Source organism: Lontra canadensis, unplaced genomic scaffold (assembly GCF_010015895.1).
Source record: "Lontra canadensis isolate GAN:19392208 unplaced genomic scaffold, GSC_riverotter_1.0 scaffold2, whole genome shotgun sequence".
NCBI classification, from domain to species: Eukaryota; Metazoa; Chordata; class Mammalia; order Carnivora; family Mustelidae; genus Lontra; species Lontra canadensis.
In genome coordinates this window covers 25,680,637-25,708,413 of record NW_022630996.1, presented here as the reverse complement: position 1 = coordinate 25,708,413, position 27,777 = coordinate 25,680,637, and the positions used below count along the sequence as shown (strand labels likewise).

The window sequence follows — 27,777 nt, the reverse complement described above, 5'->3', positions numbered from 1 at the left end:
TTACAAAAAACCTGAGTAATCTAAGGATAGAGGAAGACCTCTTAAATATAGTAGATTGTTTAACAAAAATCACAGTAAATATCATAGACTACAAACACTGAAATAATTATAGTTAAAATAGAAAATTTGCCAGGTTTGTTTGCTTATTAGTATCCCACCTAAAGGAAGTATAGCAAATAAGAGAATGAGAGCTTTAGAAAAGAAAAGAAAACTCTTAGGTTGTATGATTTATATAATCACCTCCCAAACAAAAGAAACTACTAGATTTAATACAATTTTGTGGGCTGGCTGAATTTAAGGTAAGTATACAAAACTCATTAACTATACTCTGTTGCGCAAAATAAGTACTTTACTCTAGAAGTGGTTGGAGGGAGAGGAATTCCATTTTAATTGGTTGAACTATGCATTAACCTAGGAATAATCTTAACAAGAAAGGCAAAGGAATGTGAAGACAGTGGTGGTTGTCTTCTTAAAACACAAAACACGATGTGAACAATGGAGAGGCAATACCACATTCCATTTTGAAAATAGAAAGTTAAATTACTTAAAAATTAAAATACAAATGTATTGCAATTCGATTAGAATCCTAATAGTTTTCTTAATTGGTCAAACGTTCATTAAGTTGGTGCAAAAAAAAATACATGTTTGAAAAAATAATGTAAGAGCAGTAAGAATGGGTAAGAGAATTCCTTTATCAGATAGCAGAAGATGCTTTACAAGCAATGTAAAGTCAAATCAGGATGGTTTTATATATAGTAGACAAATAAATCAGTACAGCAGCATATAGAACCAGAATTTAATCCCAAAATATATGAAAATTTTTATGCATGACAAGGTTATAATTTTAGATAGGCATATAATAAAAGATTGGCACAACTGGTTTCTGTTAAGAGGAAGGTTAATTTGAACCTCTGTCTCCTAAAACATACAGAAATAAATTATAGGTGGATTAAAAATTTGTAAAATGACTGAAATTTTGAAAGAGTCTATATGTACAATACTAGGGCAGGGAGACTATTTTAAGTAAGTCTGGAAACCCAGAAACTATAGAAGAAAAGATAGACATTCTGCTGCATAATAATTATTTTAACCATAAAATGAAACAGATACCTTAAATAAGGGACTCTTATAAATTAATGAGAAAACAACCAAAAAAAACCACAGATGAAAAATATTAAAGAATATTCACTCACAGAAAAACAAGTGGCCCACACACAAAAAGATACTTAGATCTGTCAATAGTAGTCAGAGAAATAAAATGAAAGTAATAAGATATTTTATACCCATCAGACTGAAAAAAGAATCATATTCCTATTGATGGTGGTAATGTGAGGGGAATATATCTTACATACTTTTCATAAAAATGTGGAAAGTCACAGCCATTTTTTTGAAATGTATTAAAAATTAAAAACACACAGACCCTTTACCTACTGTCCCCACTGCTGGGAATATATTTAAGAGAGATGGAAGCACCTGATGGAAATAAAATCATTAGCATGTTAAAATATATGTACAGAATTTTAACATTTTTTTATTTTAAAGTTTATTTTATTTATTTATTTGACAGAGATCGCAAGTAGGCAGAGAGGCAGGCAGAGAGAGAGGGGGAAGCAGGCTCCCCACTGGGCAGGGAGCCCAACGTGGGGCTCGATCCCAGGACCCCAGGATCACGACCTGAGCTGAAGGCAGAGGCTTTAACCTACTGAGCCACCCAGGCGCCCCCAGAATTTTAACATTTTTAATGTACCATTCCTCCCCCTAAAAGAAAACAGCCTGGAAATAAAAGAAATGGTCCATCAGTAATAGAATGGCAGAATAAATTAAGTTATACCCACTTTATGGGACATTATGCAGCCATTAAAAAGAATGGTGAGAGGTTTACCAGTTGACTTTGAAGAATTTCTATAAGGTGCTGGTATTGAAAAAAGCCAAATGCCGAAAAATATGTGTATGTGTGCATTTTCATTCCATTCTGGTAAAACAGTGACCAAAAAAACCCTGTATGTGTGTATATGTTCACATAGATATGTTTTTATTTATCTACGTGGGAATGTATGGCTGAAAATGATTTAGAAGGATACATCCTATGTGTACATGATTTTTATTAGAGGGGGAAGTTGTGACATAGTTAAGGAGTCAAAGATTGGGAGAGTTGCAAGGGAAGAACAAGAGGGGAAATTTTAAAGCACAGAATGTCACATTTATTCATGTACAACTTAATGTACATAAAAGAATAAATTACATGTTTAAAAATTTGAAAGTCATTTGAAAACAGCTGTCAATGAATAGATTATAAAAACAAGCAGACACTTCACAGTAGATGAGATTGTGGTCCCAGGAACAATATAGGACACACGGAGGAGTGTTCTCTCTGGGTTAAAGTTGTTCTTGTAACTGTTCTCATTGAAGGTTATCACCAGTCCTTAGTTTCAAGAACTGGAAACTGGTAATAGAAATAATAAACAGTTTATAGTTGTAACAAAACAAAACTCCAGCAGTATATTAAAGTTTTTTGGGTTTTTTTTGTTTGTTTTTTGGTTTTTTTTTAAAGATTTATTTATTTATCTATTTGACAGAAATATATAGAGAGAGAGATCACAAGTAGGCAGAGAGGCAGGCAGAGAGAGAGAGCTGGGGAAGCAGGCCCCCCTGCTAAGCAGGGAGCCGATGCGGGACTCGAACCGAGGACCCTGAGATCATGACCCGAGCCGAAGGCAGAAGCTTAACCCACTGAGCCACCCAGGCGCCCCTCCAGCAGTATATTAAAAGATGCATTCTTTTCACTCAGTAGTCAGAAGTTATATTGGGAGAAAATTAAATCCACTGAACAAGACTAGCCTCATTTCAATTATTATAGTTGTGCCATATAGTTAAACCAATTGCTTGGAATAGAATTATTTTACAGTGTTCAGGACAAAACTCAAGTGAATTTATATTAATATATATCAGTACTTAAATGCTATTTTAAATACTTTTTTTCCCCAAAATTCATTGCATCATTGAAGGTATTGATAACAGAACATGGTGACTTGGGAAATGGAAAGTTTTTGGATCCCAAAAACAGAATCTGTTTCAAATTTGATCACTTAAGAAAGGAAGCAACTGATCCAAGACCATATGAAGCAGAAAATGCAGTTGAGTCATGGAGAACTTCAGTAGAAACTGCTCTGCGAGCTTATGTAAAAGAACATTATCCAAATGGGGTTTGCACTGTAAGTCATCAATATGCATATTTTTCTTTTGTCTTATGTAAATATGACTTCTTACGATCTCCTGAAATCTCTAACTTATAAAACTGACATAACTTGCCATTGTTTTTTTTTCTTGAAGTAAATACTTCTAAGTGTTTTTTTGAGAAACTCTAAATAGTAAATACATTATGATGGCACAGAATGGAAAAATGGTTGTACCTTAAGTCCAAGTAGGAATCGTCATACATTGATTAGAGCATGATGCTATAAGATTCTTTAATCTCACGTTAATAACTCATCTCAAGTTTAGATCAAACTTCCTTTCAAGATCTTAGAACAAATTAAATTATTTGGAAGTGGAATCATGTCCTTGCCTGTTTTATCATCAAGTCTCTTTTTTAATGTGATTCTTTCATAGGTTTAACCTGTTTTTATATTTTCTTTATGAAATATAGAAATTGGAAGTGCTTTTTTTTTTTTTTTTGTAAGATTGTTTGTACCTAGGTAGGGTACAGCCATCCCCCTAACCCCCTCCCAGTTTGTTTGTGTTTCTGTGATCTTCTCTATAGCCAGAGAGATCTTTTGAAATATAGATCAGGTCATGAAAATCCCATGCTAGAAATCATTCATAGATTTTCCATTGCACTTAGGATAGAGTCTAGGCTTCTGAACATGGCTTTCACAGCCTTTTGGACCTGGTTTTTGCCTACCTCTGGAGCCTAAGATTACCATATATCCTGGTTTATATTTGCTGTCCCAGCATAATTACTAATATTACCAGTAGCATCCCATTTCAAAACTCTCAGAGGTTTTCTGATTAGGACAAAAATTCATATAATCCCTTAACTATCTAGCTCTCAGTAATTATTTGAGGAAAAATTACAGCATAACCTAAAATACTTACAAATTCATTGAATAATAACCTTGTTGATTAGGATTATTTTGGAAGAATAACTAAAGAATAGGTAGGTACGTTGTGTTAGAGAGTCCTTATTTGTTCCTGAGGGATTGAAAGGTACAGATTATCCATGACTTTTAAAGCAGTAAACAAGAAGTGAAACAACAACATCATACCATCGCAAGCATTCTCTTAGGACCTTTTTGGTTATAAGTAAATTAATTTTCTCACCTCTTTCCTGATACTTTGTAAAATGACTAAAGAAACAACAGCCTCTAAGATTGTGAAGGAAACAATGATAGTCAAAGTGTAGGTCCAGTTTTTGTTTGTGTGGAAACAGCCAGATTGGTATCTGCATGTTTAAAATGAATTGTCTACACTTCTTGTGATACCTGTATTTGGAATGAAAAGTATAGTATGTCTAGGATGTTTGTGAATATTTTTAAAGTATAGTAATGAGTTTTACTTTATAAATTTTGTGCTTTTTTTATGATCCACCAAGAATTTGTGATGATAGGTGTACATGTTTGAGTACTTGTTTTTCTAGATACTATACTAGAATGATGACGTACTCTGTATTCTTCTCTATGTTCCTACCAAAGTGCTCTACAATTTTTTTGTGTGTGTGTCCAGATGTTTAAAGCTGAACATTCTGTGGCCCTGAATTCACACTTCTCTTTATTTTCTTTGCCATTAAGGTATATGGTAAAAAAATAGATGGACAGCAAACCATTATTGCATGCATAGAAAGCCATCAGTTCCAAGCAAAAAACTTTTGGTAAGTTAAAATTTTATATTTTGGGGAATTTTGACATTTATATCCTTTGTAGTCCTTGTTTTATTGGTTGGACCTGTACCTTGTTTGTGTATGCCTAAGTACAATCTAAACATGAATCTTGAGACTTTTGATATAAGAAAGCTATTTACTCCATAATCAGCATATTATTTAAAGGTAGCGGTAAATCCATTGACAGTGAATAAGAGCGTGGGATTGCATCGAGTGTTTTTAGAGACTTGCAAGCAACATCCTAAGGGAACATTTGTGCCTGTAAGCAGACCAGTTGGCAGGCCCATATGCTCATTTTGAGAATGGATTGTTCCTGACTGAGACTTAATGGGAGAAGAGGACAGAGGTAATTATAAAGGGAAAGAACAGTGATTTTTCTGGTGAACTTTGGGGGCTCTGAAGTAGATGTTTACATGCGAATTTTTTTGTGCTTGGCTGGCCAATGTAAGAAATTAATGACTCTTTTATACAGTGAGGCAGATTACGATCATAATTTCATTGTAATTAAATTATATTCTTATAATCAAATTCATTGATTATTCTTTATAAAAGTCCAGTCTCTTAAAGCATGACTTGCTGTGTTAATCTTGGACTTTTGACAAATTGTTGAGCCTTTGTATTTTTAGACAAGACTGTTTCTGAGACACCTTCTTTATAAAATTCTGAGGTTCTACAAGACTTTATAAATTCAAAATTGAATGAAATCTTTACCTTTATCCTCCTTTTTTGTTAATACATGCTAAGATCATCAGAATAAGAGTAATCATAATATTTGAGTTGTTTAGCCAAGTTGGTTGGTTGTGCTCTTGAGGGTAAAGTAGGATGTATCAATAACCTCTGTGGACTAATTTGGTTCATGGCCCAAGATTGCTCCACTGTTAACCATCTTAGAAATAAATGCAAAGTTACAAGGTTAACCAAGAACATTTGGAGAAATGCAATCCATTATCACTGAAGGAAAGTCAATTCTATATGTTAATGTATGCTTTAATGACAAGCTGCAGTTCCCTAAAGATTCTGGTATATAAAGTTAATAAAAGTGTAGTTTCTCCATTCTAAGCATAAAATCTTGTAGCAGTAACCTACCAGTATCCTAAAGAAATAAATCTATTAATTTATGCAATTTGTGCCAAGATAGGTAATCATAAAATCTTGTTGAGTTGAACTATTAAAGGAAAATTCTTGTTGCTAAGTTTTATTTCAATATATATTTAGAGATGTTATAGTGAATTTACTAATCAGTTTTGAAAAACAGTTTGAGCTTTAGCATATGTAAAATGAAGATGGTGTTTTTGAGTTCTCTGTTCTTACTAATTTGCTTCCCATTTCTGAATTTTTCTCCTAAACTACCACAGTGAACATTGTATCATGGAAGTTAAAAGTGACTTCCACTCTTTAAAGAAGATAAATTCTAAATGACATTCAGAGTGGTAGACATCACATATCACAATAATCTCAGTAAAATCTAAATATTTTGGTACAAAGAAATATACTTCAGTGCACCTAAAATACAGATAGAATTAAAATCAAAAGATAATAGTCATGGACATTTAATAGATTTCACTAGGACATTCTCTTCTTGGGCTCTACTCTTTGCCTAATGTCTAGGGAATAATACACATTTGTAATTACAGTGTTAATAGAAGAGAAAGAAAGAATATAAATAAAAGCTAGTATATCTCGACTCCACTGATAACATACTCCATTGATAAAAGGCTATGACTCAGCATCATTTACCATTACTGTATAGTAGTAATGCCTATGGAAGGATTTTTTGAAATAGTTCTTAAATTGGTACCATTACTCAATTTAGAATTCCTTTTTTTCTTTTTGTAATCAGTGTTTATATATGCATATTGTCATAATAAATCAGAAGTGTATATGCTTAGAACTTAATAGTGCTCAATACTAATACCTAAATAAAAGGAATTACTTCTTTCAGAATCATGAAATAAAAATAAATAGACCTAAGTTCTTTGTCCAGCTGAGCTACTTACGGATAATTTTGGATGTCCCTCAAAATCAAGGCATGGTATAAAATTCTCTTATTTTGTAGATCATACGCATTGTTCTAATGAGAGTACTTTTCGCATGTTAAGTGTTAACTTTAGATATGAGTACTCTCGTTCTGTGGATTTTCATGATTGGGCAGATTGCCAGAATATTACAAGGAACCCAGAAGTAATTTTATAGCAAAGCCAGTACAGTGATCCATTCTAACTCTGTGACTATTTCAGAAACATATGCTACTATTCAAAAAAAACCTAACAGGTATAAACCTGAATTTCAGAATATGTGTTTAGCATACAAAGAGCTACTAGGGGTATGGGGCGCCTGGGTGGGTCAGTGGGTTAAGCCTCTGCCTTCAGCTCAGGTCATGATCCCAGTGTGGGATCAAGCCCCGTATTGGGCTCTCTGCTCAGCAGGGAGCCTGCTTCCCTTCCTCTCTCTCTGTCTGCCTCTCTGCCTACCTGTGATTTCTGTCTGTCAAATAAATAAATAAAGTTAAAAAAAAAAAAAAAAAGAGCTACTAGGGGTAGAAGGAAAGCTACTAGGGATAGACATGAAAAGGCAAAAAAAAGGATAAAATTCATTATCTGGGAGGCAAAAATGAATAACATATTGGATGCTTGTTTGTAATGTCACAATTTCCTACCATTAATATGTGTTTAATTTGCATACCAAAAGCCATTTTAAGTGAGAGGAGGATATGCCTTTTATGTGGAAGTTTAATCCTAAACTGGAACAGAAGAAAATTTCTGACACTTACAACTCCTTATATAAAGCCTCTTTGCAGATATCAAAACCTTTAAAATATTGTATTATTACCCATTCTTTTAAAATATATTTGGTACTTTGTGCTCTTCAGTGGCTGTCAGACTGCATTGACTGTATTTGTGAAAGCCCCTGGCAATCTGAACATTTGTTCTGTTTACTCTTTTTTTTAATTGAAGTATACTGGACACATAAGGTTACACTAGTTTGAGGTGTGTAATATAATGATGTGACAAGTTTGTGGTTATGCTGTGCTCACCACAGATATAGCTACCATCTGTCACCAAACAACGTTATTACATACTTTTAACTATATTCCGTATTTTTATCCCTTTATTGCCTTATTAATTCCATAACTGGAAGCCTGGATCTCCCATTCCCCTTCACCTCTTTATTCAGTTTACTGTTAATTAAAGCATAAGTATGTCAGTTGTGAAGAAGTAGCTTAAAATTTTTCCCCAAAAAGTAGCTTATATAATTTAGTTTTGATCTGTATTTTAAGCCTTAGCTTTAGAATTCTTTAGTTGTATCCATTGTACATGTCCTTTCTTATCAGTAGGATGAAGATTAAATGTAGCTCATAACTGAACTTAACCCTTTGATTCTTTTAAATATTTCAGTGATTTAAAAATGAATATCCAGCATCCATCCCCCACACTCTCATATTGTAGCATTAAATTTAAATCTGGAACTTAAAATTTATTCAAATTATTTTCCTTACCTTATTTACAGCTGCTGTTTTTATTTTTAAGGAATGGTCGTTGGAGGTCAGAGTGGAAGTTTACAATCACCCCTTCAACCACTCAGGTGGTTGGCATCTTGAAAATTCAGGTATGAAATAAAAAGAAATTGTTTACCGCTCTCTAGATGATTCTGAACAGAGAAACAACTAATTCATAAATTTACTTTTTCTAAGTACACAATAGAAATTTCTTTTCTAGATCTTTGTTTTGAGGTATTGGGGAAAACAAGTAGTGTTGATTTCATCTTTCAAATAACCTTGCAGTTCATTCCCTAGTCGTCAGAAATATGCAAGGAGAGCTTAGGGATTCTAAAAACACAGCTAAAATTAGATGCTGCCATTTGGTCTGCTCTTCAGACAGTTTGTTCCTCCAAGCAGCCTCTGAGTTTGAGTTGTGCTCTTCTGTCTCCTGAATTGGGTGGAATTGGGTGAGGTATAATATTTATGTATGTGCATATAGATATATAAGTATATATTTATTGTGTGTATATATTAAAAATGTAGATATGACATTTATCCTTTAAGTATCTTCTGTACTCATATTTGTTTTCTTATAAGAAACCCACCATAATTTAATTCTTTGACTCATTTAATATAAACTCAAATGTTTATATAGAAGAACATTTGATAAATAAGAAGTATTTGAATATAAATATTACTAAACAAGTTAAAGACTGACTGGTCTTTTTCTATACTGGTTCACTTACTTATTCAGTATATTTCATTAACTATCATGAAAGGTATTGTGCTAAAAGCCATAAAGGAATAAAGATGGATCAGATACAGCTGCTTTGTCATTTGACTCCACTATACATTTCTAGTCTTTATCCTGTTGTTTTTATGTCTTGTTATGACATATCCATTAGGGGATAGAGAATAGAGGCTAAGAGTGTGGGTTTTGAAAGCAGGCTGCCTGAGTTTGAATCCCAGATCTGTCTGTTCTTATTTGTATGACCACAAATTTATATTTATATTTATATTTATATTTATATTTATATTATATTATATATTTTATATTACATTTAATATTAGCTGTTTTTGCTTGTTTCCTCATGAATCTAAAAAAGAAAACAGCAGTAGAAAGCTTATATGGTTGTTTGAAGATTGGTTGATATGGGCAGAATGGTTGGAACAGAGTCAGACATGAAGTGCTTGATGAATGATGACCATTCCTGTTGAATTAGTCTTTCCTTCATTTGGGTCTCAATAGCTTTCACCTGGATAATTTCTAAAATTGTGCTTCTGTTGAGCCAAAGCTTATTGAGAGCTGGGATTGTCTGATTCACAGCTCTGTCTCCATCACTTAGCATGATGCCTAGCATATAATTGTTATTTTATTGAATATCTGGACTCTTTGCCATCCCCCAATCTATTTTTCACATTGCCATCGTCATAAAGATGACTTCTAAAAATTTAAATCTGGATATATTATTTCGTAAGACCACTCTCACTTACTAGATAGGCCAGACATGTTTGCATGGCACACAAGGCCCAAACTGATTTGTCTTTACCTACTTCTCCAGTCACTCTTCTCGCTCCCCAGTCTCATACACATTCCAACCATAAGGACCTCCAAGCCTTTCTACAGTATGCTGTTCTCTTAGCTCAGTTGCATTATCTTCCCTGGTTTAATTGTTGTCATACTTATATTGCTGAACCCAAGTCTTGTTACCTCTTTTCTGAAATCCTTTCTTAAATCTCAGAGAGTCTCAAGACTCTCAGTGTCCCAAGACTCTCTATGTACTTTGTACATACCTCTTATTGTGTTGTATTGAAAAGTAAGGCCAAGGAATCTTTTTTAAAAGCTGTGCATCCCTAGAACCTTCTGTAGTAGCAGGCGTGTAATCATTCAGCTAATGCTTATTGAATAAACTCGTGTCTGAATTTTGAGGAATTAAATGGTTGGTGGAAATGCACAAAAGAGGAATGATATTTGGGAGGGAATATGGTGTGCTCAGTTTTGGAAATCTTGAGTTTAGTTATCAGTAGAATATCTATTAGGTAGAAATGTCCAGAGTCAGGTCAGTGGAGGGCTTGCCTCAGTCATTACAGGAACTGTAAATTAATCTCCTCACTAGACTGAGGACAGAAAGAGTTATCCTGGAGTTTGAAAGGTCAGGAGCTCAGCAGAGAAGTCTAGGTTTAGAGCTGAAATTGGTAGTCATTTGCACTGATGTGTTGTTGAAGCCGTGAAGATCTATCTTGATGATTCCTATAATGTGTGGTTTCTGTAATTTCTTTTTCTAATAGGTTCATTATTATGAAGATGGTAATGTTCAGTTAGTGAGTCATAAAGATATACAAGATTCCCTAACAGTGTCTGTAAGTAATTTCAAAATAAAATTTCAACAACCTAATAACTTCTATAAAACCAGAACAGTTTTGAAATTAACATTTTAAGTAATATTTCTGCTTTAGATTAAAGTGTTCTCAAATAGATTAAAGATGGTAAGTTAACTGGAAGTCTGTATATAACTTTTTTCAGCAGCTTTATTGGTATAATTCACATACCATTCAATTCGCCCATTTAAAGTATAAAATTCTGTCCGTGCTTTTTAGACTATTCACAAGACTGTATAATCACCACAATCTAATTTCGAATGTTTTTGTCTTCCAGAAACCCTGTACCCATTAGCAGTCACTCCCCATCTGTCTCCCTCATCAGCTTTTCCCCAAAACCTTCCTCAGCCCTAGGCAATTATGAATTTACCTTTTAACTCTATGGATTTGTTTATTCTGGACATTTCATATAAATGGAATCCTATAATATGTGGTCTTTTGAGACTTTTTTTCACTTAGCATGATGTTTTTAATGTTTATCAGTGTTGGAGGATATATTAGTACTTCATTCCTTTTTATTCCAAAATAATATTCCATATACCACATTGCATTTATCCATTTATCAGTTGGATTGACATTCGTGTTGTTTTTTACTTTTTGCTGCTTTGAATTCTTGTGTACTATTTTTTGTGGAGACGTTTGTTTTCATTTTTCTGTTTTAATTTTTCTTTGGTGGCGGTGGAATTGCTGGGTTATATATAGTTCTGTGTTCAACCTTTTGAAGAACTTTTGCCAGACTATTCCAGAGTGCCTGTTCCATTTTACATTTCCATCACTTGTCTACGAGGGCTCTTTTTCCATGTTAGCCATCCTGCTTGGTATAAAGAGGTATCTTATTGTGGTTTTTATTTACATTTTCCTGGTGGATAATGATGTTGAGCATCTTTTCATGTATTACTGGTTATTTGTATATCTTCCTCGGGAAAATGTCTATTCAGATCCTTCGTCTATTTCTTAATTGGTTATTTGTGTTTTTATTGTTGAGTTGTAATTGTTACTTATATGTTTCGAATACAAGTCCTGTATCAGATACAGGATTTGCAAATATTTTCTCCCATTCTGTGTGTTGTTTTACTTTCTTGATTGTTATCATTTGAAGAACAAGAGATTTTACTTTGGATGTAGTCCCAATTTATTTTTTTTATTGTTGTTGTTATTTGTGCTTTTGGTGTATTAATAGAAACCATTCCCTATCCCAGGGTCATGAAGATTTACTCCAGGGTTTTTTTAATAAGAACTTTATAGTTTTAGCTCTTAAATTTAGGCCTTCGATTCTGTTACTCAACTTTTAAACTCTATTGTGTTTTTCCCCTCTATCTGGATTATGATTTGAATGAAGTTTTTCTGAAGTTCAACTTTCAAATTCATGAAATTTGAACTTGATTTTATTTCCCCACGTAGTTCTCTCACACATTCTTTCCATTACACATGCAGCTCTTTCTTTGTGGGATTTTTTTTTGCCCCAGTGATATTAATAATATTATATTTTCCTCTAAACTTTTGTGTCGCAGACCTAAAAATGCCAATATATTATAAACATCAACTACTAATATACAAAATTAGCTAACCTACAGATACAAAGAAGAGTTAATTTTTAATTTAAGAAAGCATTTGATTTAACATTAAGAAACATGTTGAATGTGTAAGGCCAGTTGCTACCTGGGAAGAGAGGAGAGCTGGTATTTAAGAAAGTGTTTCACTAGCCTTTAAGTGACTTCTGCATTTATGCTAAATGGTACTCTACTTGCAAAATTTGCCAGTAAAAGAAACTAAGGTCTGGTTTTCCATGAGACACTGTGTTTGGTATTGTTCTTTATCATGTCCATACATGTAACTTTTGCATAACAGAGTACTTGGTACTATATTCTTTAGTTTGACACTCAGCAAAGATTCTTCCTAAAAAACAGTTGTCCTCAAAGTTACAGACTGTGGAGTTGTTGCGAGGTGGTTATAGTAATTAAACTTGACCAATACACCTTTTATGCTGCTTTTTAGAAATGAATGTTTTAGTTTATTTTGCAAGATTTTCTTTTCTTTTCTCTCTTTTTCTTTAACTGTTTTTGGACAGAAAAAAATGCACATATAATAGAAATATAAATACATATGTGTAAATATATAAGACATACATAAAGTAAGATATTAGAGAATTTTTTATTAACACTGTTAACTTTTTTGCTGTTAGGAAAAAAGCAAAGAAACTCATATATTGGAATGTTAAAAATTTTCCAGAAAATATTTAAACACTACAGTAAATTCACCTTAAACTTTAAAATAAGCTTTTCCTGGGGTGCCTGGGTGGCTCAGTGGGTTAAGCCTCTGCCTTTGGCTTGGGTCATGATCTCAGGGTCCTGAGATTGAGCCCCTCATGAGGCTCTCTCCTCAGTGGGGAGCCTGCTTCCCCCTCTCTCTGCCTGCCTCACTGCCTGCTTGGGATCTCTCTCTCTGTCAAATAAATAAATAAAATCTTAAAAAAATAAATAAATAAAATAAGCTCTTCCTAATGTTTTAAAATTGTATTATTATGGTGGTAAATACTGTTGAGTACATATTTAATATTTAGATACAGTCATTAATTAGAAATTTATGACTAACTTCTTACCTGTAAAGATTGTCAAATTCATGTTAAATGTTATAATTGAGTTTCTCATCAATATGTATTATTAATACTTTGCTTTCCCTAAACAGTGAAACCAGGCTCATTCTGCAGACTTTCAAAATACTTCTGCCTAGTTTCCCTTGGACGTAGAGTAACTGATCCTACAATATTTTCACTTTGTTATAATTTCTGTGTTACTTATTAAACTATAGTAAAGCAGTAACTCTACATATATTGACATACCTACTTAAAAATAATAATGGTGTACACAAAAGTAAACTCAAAATGGATTGAAGACCTAAATATGAATCCTAAAACCATCAAAATCCTAGAAGAGAAGAGAACACAGTAATTTTTTTGACCTTGGCATTAGTAACATTTTTCAAAGTATGTCTCTCCTAAGGCAAGGGAAACAAAAGCAAAAATAAACTGTTGGGACTACATCTGATAAAAAGCTTTTGTACAGTGAAGGAAACCATCAACAAAACAAAAAGGCAACTTCTTAAGTGGCAGAAGATATTTGCAAATGATGTATTTGATTAGGGGTTAATATCCAAAATATATAAAGAACTTAGACAGGTGCACCTGGGTGGTTCAGTAGGTTAAGCATCTGCCTTCAGCTCAGGTCATGATCCCAGGAGCCCCATGCTGGGCTTTCCTCCTCAGCGAGGAGCCTGCTTCTCCCTCTCCCTTGGCCTGCTGCTCCCCCTGCTAGTGTTCTCTCTGTCAATAAAAAAGTAAAATCTTAAAAAAAAAAACAACTTAGACTACTCAACACCCAAAAAATAAACAGTCCAATTAAAAAATAGGCAGAGGACCTGAATAGACATCCTTTTTGAAGAAGACATACAGATAGCCAACAGACATGAAGAGGTGCTCAACATCACTAATCATCAGGGAAGTGCAAACCAGTATCACAATGATACATCATCACCTTTCACCTGTCAGGATGGCTAAAATCAAAAAGACAAATAGTGTTGGCAAGGATGTGAAGGAAAAGGAACCTTCATGCAATGTTGGTAGGAATGCAAACTACTATAGCCACTGTGGAAAATGGCATGGCAGTTCCTCAAAAAATTAAAAATAGAAATACCATATGATTCAATAATTCCACTTCTGGATATTTACCCAAAGAGAATGAAACACTAATTGGAAAAGATATAGGAATGTTTATTGCAACATTGTTTACAGTAAACAAAATATGGAAGCAACTTAAGTATCCCCCAATAGACGAATGGATAAGGAAGATCAGGGGACTCTACGTACAATGGAATATTATACAGCCATAAAAAAGGACGAGATTGTGTTATGTATGACAATATGGTTGGACCTAGAGGATATTACATTTAGTGAAATAAGACAGACGAGAAAGTGAGTTACCATATGATTTCACTCATTTGTGGAATTAAGAAACAAATGAATAAACAAAAAGATACTAATATAGAGAACAAACTAATGGTTACCAGAGAGAGTGGAGGTGGGGGAAGGGCAAAATGGTGAAGGTGTGTGGAAACTAGTCTTCTAGTTACGGAATGACTAAGTCATGGGAATAAAATGAGAAATATAATCAATGATTCTATATTAGCACTGTATGGTGACAGATGGTAGTTACTTGTGAGCATAACATAATGTCTAAACTTGTTAAATCACGATGTTGTACAGCAGAAACTACTGCAAATTTGTGTGTCAATTATACTTAAAAAAATGGAAAACTTAAATAGTGGTATAATTTTAAATTACCACTTACGTTTGGTTTTGTTTTTCATTCAGAATGAGGTGCAAACAGCAAAAGAATTTATAAAGATTGTAGAAGCTGCAGAAAATGAATACCAGGTATGTTTTTTAAAAGCACTACATAATTTATATTTGCTTTAACCAATGGCACTGAAATTTTAATTTCATTTATGAGCCTAAATTGTTTCATTTGTTTCACTATAATAAAACAGTCTTATATTTTTTAATTTGCTTGTTTTTAATTCAGTGACAGACTTATGAAAATGGCCAAAACTCTGTTTTAGCCAACTGTAATTTTTGAGTGTTAGTCATAATATGCAAGATTTTAAATGGTTATTTTGTTCTTGATTGGAAATTTTAATTTATGAAGTAATTCCCAAAGTATTATTTAGATTATGTGCAATCTGTTTAGATCTTACTTCACTTTATATTCTTATTTTTATCAGCTTCTAAACTATACTCTTGAACTTACATATTTAATTTGTGGATTAGCCATATTTCTTCTCCTTGCAAATAATAATATATAAAATTATTCTGAGTGTGAAATAGTAAAATTGACCCAAAATGAGAATATACAAATATTAAATCTAATTTGCAGTTTCATTTCATTAAATTTAATTATTCAAAATGATTATAGGCTTTTTCTTTTAGGGGCACCTGGCTGGCTAAGTCAGTAGAGCATGTGACTCTTGACCTCACAACTGTGAAATCCAGACCTGAGCCAAGATCAAGAGTCCGACACTTAACTGACTGAGCCACCCAGATGACCCTCTTTTAGTTGCTTTTAAACAGCTTTTAAAACCACATTGGGGTTTTTATTTGACTTTTTTTTTTTTTGACTATTTAAAAACTGAAATAGGCTGCTTAAATAAAGGTTTTTCTAAAACATCTGTGTGCTTTATAAATTTTTCTGTTTCTTTTATTTCTTTAAACTTTTAACTACTGTTTTTCATAGACCGCCATCAGTGAGAATTATCAGACAATGTCGGACACTACTTTCAAAGCCTTACGTCGACAGTTGCCAGTTACACGCACTAAGATTGATTGGAACAAGATCCTTAGCTACAAGATTGGCAAAGAGATGCAGAATGCATAAGATGAACATTGCATGACCGGATCATTTTAATGTCTTTGCGTTTAAAAAAAAATCATTGCAAAAGTATTCAGAACTGTCAAGCTACCCAGTCAGATGGGCTGTTGCCATTTAAAATCACTGTAATTAATTAGTTTGGTTAGAGCACAAAGCTTAGCTAATCAACCATTATTTTTCATTTCTTTTCTTCAAAGAGGATTGAAAATCAGTTTAGTTTAAATGTCTTTTACTTTCTGTTATACTTTTCTTTCTTATAATTAAGAGATGATTCCTCTAGGTTAATGTTAAAAGTTTTTGAAGTGTTTCAAAAATATTTTACTTATCATAACCCTAAAATTGTTGTCTTTTGGTTTATGAAGTGGGTAACTTTGGGTATTTGCCCAGTTCTTTTTAATAGCGTCAATAATGGACATTCTAGTTTAAGGTGGTTGATGGATTTAGCCATATATGCTGCTAAAGAAATTGTCTACCTTTTTCCCCCTCACCTCTACCATTTATGTAAGATCAAGATTAGAGGGAAAGCATTTTCTATATCAATTGTGTTTTGAACCTTTCAAGAAGGTTATTTAGCTAGCTTAGTGTTTAACTAAACTTTTTTAAAACAAGGCCAAGGTCTAATGCTGTTTTGAGATTCTGAAATTAAATGAAAATACTTATTTCAGAAATGCATTTAATGCTTTTTTTCTTGTGACAGTTACGCAAATTAGCTTGAACTCCATATGTCCCTGAGTTATTTTTATCATAAAGCCACAAATGTATTATAACAAGGCAAATTGTAATATATATAATCCTGAACTCATGACCATGTCTCAGTTTATTTCTTTTCTTGGATTGAAAAGTACTGAAATTCAATGTGACATTAAAATGAAAATTTTCCTATTTATCTGAGTAGATATCACTTATCAATGAGTCATACTATTTTAAAATACTTTCTTTGGATATTGTGATTCTTAACTGGTTGTAAATTAGAAAAGCTGGGAGTACATATGGTGTGCATTACAGTCTAAATTTTTCCATCTTCCTGTGCATCATAAGCATGTTTGTAATATTTTAAAATTTAGATTTACTGATGCTACAGGAATTTTAAACCTGTGGTGAATGTTAATATTTACTGTAGAGAGTGGGGTAGATTTATGGTTTCATTCGGTCGAGTATGGTTATTATACTCCAGTGGAATCCCTTCCTCACATACTCTTGAAGATGTCTGGGCCTGGAAGTGTTTTTTTAAAAACACCACTTTCATTATGTACAATAAAATATTTCATTAGCTTGAGTTGTATAGAATTTAAAAATTTTCCCAGTGAAAGCATGTTACTTAACTTCTTTTTAAAAGTCAGAGTTGGGCTTTGAAAACACTGAGAATTTAATATGAAATTTGACGGCTTGATTTAAGTCATTTTCTCTAGTTTCGTTAAATTGTTTTCTCTAGTTTTGCCATATTGGGTTTTCTGAAGAAAATGAATTAGCAATGTTAATTGTCTCTTCCCTTCTTTAAAAGACATTTTCAAAAGTCTTATGATGATTCTGAACTATATACTAGGTGAATCTTTAATTGCCTAGCTCAGTCATATCAGTTGGACTGTCATGGATTTTTATACCCTAAAGGTCAGTTACTTTGGCTGTTTAACAGCCTAGAGTGTGATCTTGAAAATACATGCATTTGTCTTTAAGGTGATGACTTAAGGGTGAAGTATGGAGGCAAGGGTAAAATTAGGGGAACAGTGAGGCTAGCGCAGTGACCTGGTTGAGAGCAAACAGTGGCTTGGTCTGAGGTGGTAGCTATAGGCTATATAGGTGTGATTTCTGGATATGTGTTAAAGGTAAAATCAAAAAGATTTGCCAAAATTTGATTGCTGAATATGAGATAAAGAGAAATGTCAGAGACATTTGGGGGGGTTGAGAAATTGGGGGTAGGGCTGATCAGGACCTCAGTGTTTGGTTTCAAGGGGAAATAACATGTAGCAGTTAGATACTGGAGACAGGAGGTAGAGGGGTCCTCTGGGCTGGAGGAACAAGAGAGTGAATGGACCTGGGTGACAGGGTTTGGTAGTTAGACAAAATGAAGGCTAACTCAAGGTTAGTGAGGATTTTTTTTTTTTTTTTTTGACAGAGAGATCACAAGTAGGCAGAGAGGCAGGCTCCCCGCCCGATGCGGGGCTCGATCCCAGGACACTGGGATCATGACCTGAGCCGAAGGCAGAGGCCTTAACCCACTGAGCCACCCAGGTGCCCCAAGGTTAGTGAGGATTTAAAGTGAGACCAGCGAGTATGGCTCTCTTAAGCATGTAGAGCTGCATGGGTGCAGGCATAGAGTAGATTAATTAACCAAAGCTGTGGTTTTGCCAAGAGAGGTTGACTGACCATGGGGTGAGGGGATAAACTTGTAATGGTAGCCTATGGAACTTAAGCTAGATAAGGAGGGGGAAATGAAGCCAGGAAGAGAGCAGAGTAGTGAAAATGTGGCACAATCAGTGGATTATAGGTACAGTTAGAGTTGGGTTACTAGAAGGGAATGATCTGGCAGTATAGGAAATGGTGATTAGGGTGATGTGTTATTTAAAACTGAGATTTTTGAGGAGTTAAATTTATTTGTAATGATACTAGGATCAAGGAAGTGACTGGTTGAGGTAGGAGGGGAGAAGAGTTCAAGCAGCTGTGAAGCCTGGGGTTGCTGTGGGGTATTGAAATTACAAATTACAGTGGAAGTAAGTATTCTGACATGAGTGCTGTTTTTTGAGATGACACCTAGATAAACATTTATAACACATTTGTATGAGTTAAGCAAATAATACGGTACAGATATTCATGAGGCATTTTTTCATTTGGGATTTTGGAAATTAAAAAGGGAATAGGAGCACTTAAAAAGTATTCTGGAAGTTCTGGTTCATTAAAAATGTTCTTTAAAAGTGAAATTCTTAGGAAAGTAATTACAGACAACTATAGGTAATTCCATAGCATTTGGGTGGCCCTTTCTGTGGTTAAAATCATTTTTTACTTAATCACACCAAAAGCTTTGGAGTGATGCAAGATCCTTTGAAAAGATCTTCCATGCTGATAATCATTTGTACCTTTGCCAACTAGTGGGTTTAAAACATAAAGGCATATTTTGCCAGCAGTTATCACGGGTGTTTTGTAATGCATGTGTATTGTGAAACATCCTGAGAAGAAGTACATTTCTTTTCTCTTCTCTAGGATAGATTATTTAAAAGCAGCATCACAATGTACTTGGTATTCCTCAGTTATAGTATTTTTGTCCTTGAAACTAAAAGTTTTTTAAAGGCATGACTTTATATAGGCATCTTCACATTTGATATTCTGAGTATTATGCAATAGCTTTATTGTAGAATTGACCAGTGATGTCAGCTATTGGAGAATATCCAAAATATTCAATTAAAATTAAAATAACCAGTGAAACTTTTAAGGTCTAATTGGTATTAGAAATTAATGTCTGATCATTTAAGATGAATCACACGGTGTTCAGAGAACTATTCTAGTCATTGTAGAGTCAGGAAAATACAAAATTATTTCTTGAAGGAGTCTATGAAGTAGTCGTGTGGGTCTACAGCAGTGTTCTTGGAACTTTTTTACATCATAAACTACATAGAAAGTGATGATATTTGTAAGGCGTTCTGGGAGAATGGATTAGGCTGCTTGCCAGCGGCCTTAAGGCTTGAGGGGACCCTAGTCTCGGTACACCTTGAGCCCATTTAGGGAGATGTACTGTGGGTAATACAAATAAGAGTACTTACAAGATGAACTTCAATCCTGACTTACCTAAGGTAGCTTTTAAAGAAGTGGCCAGCTAAGGAAGTTTTTCTTGGGAAGGATGAGTGCAAACTCTACTTTAGCACACTAATATTTTTTTGTAAGGATGTATGTAACCGATGGGCAGGAAATCCTCTTGTATCTTAATGAAACATCAAAATACAGCTAATAGGTTTCTTTGTATAGTTCCCTGTTATGTTGTGGGTCAGATAGCATTATCCAGTTGAAAACTAAATGACATTGTTTTGTTTTTACATATATCACAGTATAAATGAAGTCAACAGAAAGGGTAAATTTAAAAATCAGTGTTCTTATAAAACTAGAGAATGGCTAATAAGATATTAGAACATTTTGTCCCTAGTTCTGGTATAATCTAAGAAAATTGTAGTTTAATGTCAGTTTTAACATAGTGTTAAGGAACTGTTTCTTATTCTTCTGTAGTATGACTGTAATGGAGAACAAAGATTTTTTTCATGCAAACCACATGTGATATGTGTAGGGAATACACATATCACATATGTTAAATCAGCCACTCATTCTCATAACAGATCTTCACTACATGAAGTTAAAGCTCTGATTAATAGAAGACAGTTATGGAAACAAAGTTGGTTGGTATGTTTTAGGAGGCGATTTCTTGGGGAAATTTGTGAAATGTGCAGCTCTTAAACCAAGTAAATGTTGAAGGAGTGAAAGGATACCCCCAGAAATCATGACTAAACAGTAAAAATCACAGTCTTTCTCTTTGGCTTCAAGTTTTATGCTGCTAGCTTGCTAACTTAGCAGAACCTGAATGAACACTGATGCAGGTCTCTTCCAGATTTCTACTTGAAAATGAGGACCTGCCTCTTGTTTTCCAAAGGAATGCAAAAGAGAAATACGAAGGAGCCACAGATTGCTTAGGTATAAGTTAGACACTCAGGAGGAGAGGCTTTATTTCTTCAGAATGCCCAGGAAAATACAGGAGATGCAGTGTTCCAGGGTGCTGGAAGTATCTCAAATGTAGAAAAAGCTAAATTTAATTTAAAAAAAATTTTTTTTGAAAAGGAAAATTCTCATATGCACTCATTTCCCCCTTATTTTAGGGCTTCACAAAGGAGAAAGAAAAAGGAAATGGCAGAGGCTTATATTGGGAAAACCTTAAGTCAATCTAAATAAGCAACAGAGATTAGTACAGATGACTGATCTGTTGACATTAGGTTAGCCTACAGCTTTTAAAAACTCATGAGCTGGAGTTTCATATAGCAACATAGTTTAAATGTTGAGAGAAAAGAGCAAGTTGCAGAAAGGTAAGTAGTTTTGAGTGTGAGTTTAAAAACTGAAACTGTTTTTTATATACAGTGTATGTATAAAACAGAATGGAGTACAAAAATCAGATGGGGGAAGACGGGAGTGGGAATGGGGGAACAGTACAGAGGGACTCAACTGTAACTAAGAATCTGTTTTGTAAACTAGGTATGGGCACGCAGGTATGTCTGATATTTCGTAACTGAATTATATACAACTTAGGCCAATATGGAACTCTATATGAGAGGAAGTATTGTATGAAATTGACTCAGGTGAAAGTAGTAAAAATGGCAAAGTTCCTAACTACAGAGTAGGAACTTTACTCCTACCTCTTTGAAAAATCATTAGACCCCAATTTTTATAGTAAATTTGGCTCTCCATATTCAGAATATTTCTGTATTACAGACATCATTCTGTATATCAGAGAGAGATGGAAATCTATTTCATGAGCCTGGCATATGTAACCTTAAATAAGAATAGCACACACACACACACACAGGTTACTGATGAAACCTCTCTATAAAGTTAAAGAAACTACAGTTATAACCAAAGTATATTACATTATGACCAAATAGGATTTATAACTGGAGTACAGTGATTATTTCTTATTAACAAATCTAGTAATGTAATTCATTACATTAGCATATTAAAGGAAAGAAACAGTTCTCTCAGTAAAATATTTCATAAGATGTTATACTCACTGCTTATTTTAGAGACATCATCTCAAACCAGTGGGGTAAAGATGAATTATTCTGTAAGTGGTGTTGGGACAAGAAGGTAGCCAGCTGGAAAAAGTAAATTCAGATCTATACCTCATACCAAGTTAAAATTGGATCAAAGATTTAATGGTATAAATTATAGAAGTTCTTGAAGAAATCATGCTAACAACTTTTAAGTAATTTCCAAATAATAAGAGTATTAGAAATTTCTAAGACAAATCCCACAATCCATACAATGAAAATTAATATATTTGGCTTCATAAAAATCAGGATTTTCTGTATGGCCTAAAACACTGTAAGCAAAGTTGAGAGACAAACCACCCATATGAGAAAACATAATTTGCCACTTAGTTGACAAATGGTTAATTTTCCTAATGTCTAGTAAGTACCCACATTATGATAATTGAGTCCAATAGAAGTTGAAAAGCAGATCCTATGAAGCTGGAGTTCCGTGACATAGTCTTACTGCGTAGTTGGACTTTGAGAAGTAAATAAATTTGTACCTTACTTAAGCCGCTGCTGTTTTGGGGTGTTTTTTAAAATTACTTCTGCTTCTCGTTTTACACACAATTTGGTACCAGAAGTGGGGTCCTACAAGTCACAAAACCTAAAAGGTGGCATTGACTAAAGGCAACATATATCACCCAGTTCTACTGACATTTGAATACAGTGCAATGCACAAACTCTGCTCGCTTGATGCATTTATCACCTCTGCCCAAGAGGCCAGTGACATCTAATCCTTGTGACAATCAAGGATTAACCCCCTGGAGGAAAGGAATATTGCTCCACTGACTAGGATTCAGTAGAGCACAAATATTGCAAGCTAGAAAGCTAGTGACCTTGTTAGGCCACTACAAAACAAATTCTTGCCTGAAATACCTTGGAAAGTAGAATGACAGGGTTTTATTATTTTTTTATTTATTGGAGGGGGAGGGGCAGAAGGAGAGAAATTTAAGCAGGCTCCATGCTCAGCACAGAGCCTAACGCAGTGCTCAATCTCCCAACCCTGAGATCATGATCTGAGCAGAAATCAAAAGAGTCGGACTCAACCAACTGAGCTACCTGGGCACCCCAACATAACTTTAATAATAAGAAAGGTGGTGGAGGAGATTCAGAACGGTGACCTGTGTCCTAGGGCTGAAGATAATCTCCAAACTGAGATGGAAGGAAAGGGTTAACAGCTGAATTTAATCCCTCTTCCTGTGCCTGAGATGTTTGAGGAGGGGAACCCACTTGAGTTCTTGCAACATCAGATCTTGCAAGGATTGTCATGTCCTAAATATTGATCCAGAAGTGTTCCCAAGCCCACTGTAACTGCAGGATCATTCATTCTCTCACTTGTGATGTTTGGACTGCAGGTCCAGAGTGATACCATCAGCAGAGATGAAAATAAGGGTATTGCCTTTCCCCCCAAGCCCATTGTTTGAGAAGGTGTATTAGTTTTTTATTTCTGTGTACAGGATTGTAACAAAGGTAATCTCTAAAAACAACGCAAGTTCATTATCTCAGTTTCCATGGCTCAGGTGTTAGCTGGGTCCTCTGTTCAGTGTCTCCCCTAGCTGAAATCAAAGTGATGTCTTGAGCTGCAATCTCACCTGAGACTTGGGCTTTTCTTCCATAATCATATGGTTGGCAGAATTCAGTTCCCTGTGAACTGAATTTAGGAATTGAGTGATTATCTAATTTACTACCCAAACCAGAGTAATTTTGAGAGAGAAAGTGGAGCTTTAATGCTTGCATTGATAGCAGGTATAAACAGGTACTATTCTAGGCAAACTGCTCTGTGTGGTCGCACTAATCAACTACGGTGCGCTTGGAAACCTGCACAGCTCTAGTTGTAACGGGAAGAGTAATGGAAAATGAAGAACCTTCCTGGGAAGAATGGACAAGTTTTTCCCAAAGAGCAGGATCAAGGCTGCCCCATGGGCTAACCAAAGAACTCACATCATTGCCTAAGTAGGGAAACCTTGAAGTTACTGCAGAGTGGTATTTGATAAGCAATGATGGTATGTAATTTCCACTTTGTTTTTGAATTGTCATTATTCTATCCCTACAGCTCCATTTTGTAGTGGGAGTGTTGGAGTGGGTAACATCTTTTAATTTATGGTTGCTGGACAATGAGGAGACACATTCATTCCTGAGGAGGAAAACTACATACCCAGATGTTTTGGACTTTGAGCTGACTGCAGTAAGAGGATAGGTATTGGGGGTTATCTCCTTCAGGGAGGGATGGGATGATACTATGTGTGCTAAGAAGGATTCATTCACACAGGTCAAAGGGATAAGTTGGCAGAATTGCTAGTTGCCCCCAGTCTCCATTTTTAGCTGTTCCATCTCCCCAGTGTCCATTTTAGCTGTTCATCTCTTCTTGCAGAATAAAAACTCCCAGCTTCCCTTAGAGCCATGTAAATGGCTAAGTTCTGGCTAATTGGGTAAGCAAGTGTCGCAAGGTAACTTCTGGGAACTTCACTAAGGGTTCAAATCTGTGCATCCTTCTTGTTTTCCTCTTCCTGTTGCCTAAAACTTGGATGCCATCATCTTGAGCCATCAGGTTCAGGCACACATGATACATGAACCCTATCCCTCACACTTGGGAGCACCATACCGGCTTGGACCATCTACCTGGATTTTTGCCTGAGAAATACACCTGTATCTTTTTAAGCTACTGCTAATTTGTTATTTCTCACCTGCAACACCTAATCCTAAAAAATGAGTTCCACCTCTATCCCATCTGATATAAAATAGTAGTAATAATAATAATAAATTCCAGACGGGCTATTTAACAAACCAAATGGTGACTGTTTTGGAACTAATAATCTTATGTTAGAGGAAGACTTTCTAAAAGAAAACAAAACAAAAAACAAAAGTGAGAAGTCATAAAGGAAAAGACTGATAGATTTCTCTTTTCAAAACATTGAACCTTTTTGGCCACCATTAACTGGTTACAAGTCTTTTTCTCTGCACCTGCCCTTTAATTCCATGTGGCATCTTTTGTGGTCAGAAATGCTATTACTGTGTGTCTCACTGAACATTTCAAACTTCTGTTTTGACGGGGAAAGCAGTTTGTATTTCTGAGTATATGTTTTGAGTGGGATGTTTGAAATTTTCATTAGTGGAGCAGTTGAAGTGGCAGTTCCAGAGAGAAACCAGCAGGTGTCACTGTTCTCATTTTGGGCCAGTGATCGTTCCAGAAGATGCAAAAGGCAGAAATGAGGTCACCTTGTGCTGCTGTTTCTCACCACTTGGAGCACCTGGACCTGTCCTGAGATGGCTGTCACTCAGCAGAAAGAGACTGCAGGTTCTGGGGAAGAACCTTTTCAGTTAGCGTTTGAGGAAAGGGCCCTTATGATGTGGAAATGTTTAGCAATAAATTAGGGTATTGCTCACTAATGCTTCTAGAAAAAGTTTGAAGCCAAGAGTACAGCATTCCTTAACTGTTTTTAGAAGTCAAGGACTCGTTTGAAAATCTCAAGAAAGCTGTGATCTTTAGCGGAAAAATGCACGTGTGTCTGCACATCTCTTTTTCTCTCCCAACACACATGTACTTCATATAACTTAAGGAATTCGTGTCCTCTATAATCTAGTGTCTCCTGAACTGCATCATGTTCTGACATGTATTATAGGAAAAAACAGTTTTGCAGAACCCCGCTGTTGGGGTTAAATAATTTTTTGAAATCATAACTCATTTATTTAACAAACTTTTCTCCAACTCTTCCCAGTGCAAGACGCTGTTGCAGGTACTTGGCAATGCAGCAGCGAATTAGAGGGTGAAAGTCCTTGATCACTAGGGGAGAGAGGGGCACTAAGCAAGTAGACAGGAAAGTGCCAGATAGTGTGAGCACATACTACAAAAGGAGAAAGACCTTTCTGAAGCCATGGCATGTTAAGTGAGATAAGAAAGGAGAGGTCAAAACACTCCAATGTGTGAAAGTCTTTCTGGCAAGGGAACAGCTCCTGCAAAGGCCCCTGGAGGGGCATGATCTTGGCTGGATCTCCTCAGTTCTTCCCTTTCTCTCATCCTCACATCCAGTTGACAGTGACCCCTGTCAGTTTTACTTATAAAATATATCTAACTAAGGGGCGCCTAGGTGGCTCAGTGGGTTAAGCCTTTGCCTTCGACTCAGGTCATGATCCCAGCATCCTGGGATCGAGCCCCGCATCGGGCTCTCTGCTCATCAGGGAGCCTGCTTCCCCCCGACCCCTGCCTGCTTCTCTGCCTACTTGTGATTTCTGTCTGTCAAATAAATGAATAAAATCTTGAAAAAAATACATATATCTAAGTAAGTCCACTCCTGTTGCCAGTGTCACTGCCTTAATACAAACCAACTAGACTGTGGAAACAGTCTTTAACTGGTTTTCTGTTTCTACTCATATCTCTCCTGTCCATTTCCTGTGGAGCCTCAGCAGAGTGATCTTTCTATAACACATACCTTGTCATTTCCCCTCCCTGCTTGAAGGTCTTCAACACCCCTTGTCCACAAGATCACTGCCTGCCTCCCCAGTCTCGTGTTGTCTGGCTCTGGTCTTCCCTTCCTGACCCCTCTGCATTGGCCTCCTCCTTTTTCCTGGAATGCATTAAGTGCTCTCTACCTCTGGGCCATTTTGCATTCTGTTACCTCTCCCTTGGGGTTCCCCTCATCCCCACTTCCTCTGTTTCACCCTGGAGGTGGCTTGCATTTTCTGTTCTTCAGGTCTCAGATCAAATATCTCCACCTCAGAGAGATCTTTCCCAAAGGACCTAGCTCAAGTAGTCTTGCCCATCCCCCACTAAGTTATTTTGCAGCCAAGGAACTTGTTCCATTCATATCCCTAGGACAGTCTCTCACTAACTCGTTTATTTCCACAGTGGGATGATGCTTGACGTATTGATTGCTTTGTTTCTTCATGTTTCTTCACCCCTGCTTCCTCAAATCTTATTCAGACCAGAGGACATGAAGCTACAACTGACTAAGTGGAAACTGGGAACAAGGGTATATAAAGTCCTGAACTTTCCATTCAAAGCCTGGATCTGAGAGTTACAGGACAAAAGCAAATGTACTGAAAGACTATTAACTGAGCCAGATTTTCTTTCTACTCTTTTTTTTTTTTTTAAGATTCTATTTATTTATTTGACAGACAGAGATCACAAGTAGGCAGAGAGGCAGGCAGAGAGAGAAAGGGGGAAGCAGGCTCCCCGCTGAGCAGAGAGCCTGAAGACGTAGGCTCGATCCCAGGACCCTGAGATCATGACCAAGCTGAAGGCAGAGGCTTAACCCACTGAGCCACCCAGGTGCCCCTTCTTTCTACTCTTAATGCTAAGCAAGACCTATAAACTCAGTGTGCATGTGTAAAGGGGAATATTGTTGAAGGCACAGTGGTAGAGGTAGAGAGAACTGGACATCAAATAAGACTTAAATGCTATGTGGAGGCTCCTCTACCCCATCTCCTTACTCATGTACAGTCAGTCATGCTGTCAACCTCAACTCACCTAACGGTGGCTCAGAATGGTGCTCCACAAACTGACCCATGGGCCAAAGCCAGACTATCACCTGCTGTTATACAGCTAGGAAGCTAAGAAGAGTTTTTACGTTATTAAATGGGAAAAATCAAAAGATAACACATTTATCGAATACTTTAAAGTATGTCTTGCACTAAATGCCCTAAACAATTCATTTAGTTCGAACAACCATATAAAGTAGGTACTATTATTTCTCATCTTATAAATGAGGGAATTGAAGCTTCTGTATGGTTTCATAGTCAAAGATCATACAACTAGTTATAATTCAGCTGGAATTCAAATCCAGGGAGGTTTAACCCAGAACCTATGCTTTTAACTTGCTTCCCCATAAGGAAAGCTCCAACACAACAAAGATA

The 27,777-nt window shown here is 35.5% G+C and overlaps 1 protein-coding gene across 1 annotated transcript in view; it reads left to right on the top strand.

The window, feature by feature from the left end:
• CAPZA2 (capping actin protein of muscle Z-line subunit alpha 2) overlaps nt 1-17,038 on the top strand; it is a 59,183-nt gene extending 42,145 nt beyond the window's left edge. Inside the window, exons 5-10 of the mRNA XM_032870858.1 lie at nt 3,006-3,212; nt 4,788-4,867; nt 8,404-8,482; nt 10,644-10,715; nt 15,100-15,162; nt 16,019-17,038. Coding sequence (XP_032726749.1) covers nt 3,006-3,212; nt 4,788-4,867; nt 8,404-8,482; nt 10,644-10,715; nt 15,100-15,162; nt 16,019-16,159 — 642 coding nt within the window. The 3' untranslated portion in view covers nt 16,160-17,038. The remainder of the gene's footprint in view (nt 1-3,005; nt 3,213-4,787; nt 4,868-8,403; nt 8,483-10,643; nt 10,716-15,099; nt 15,163-16,018) is intronic.
• The last annotated feature ends 10,739 nt before the right edge of the window (nt 17,039-27,777 follow it).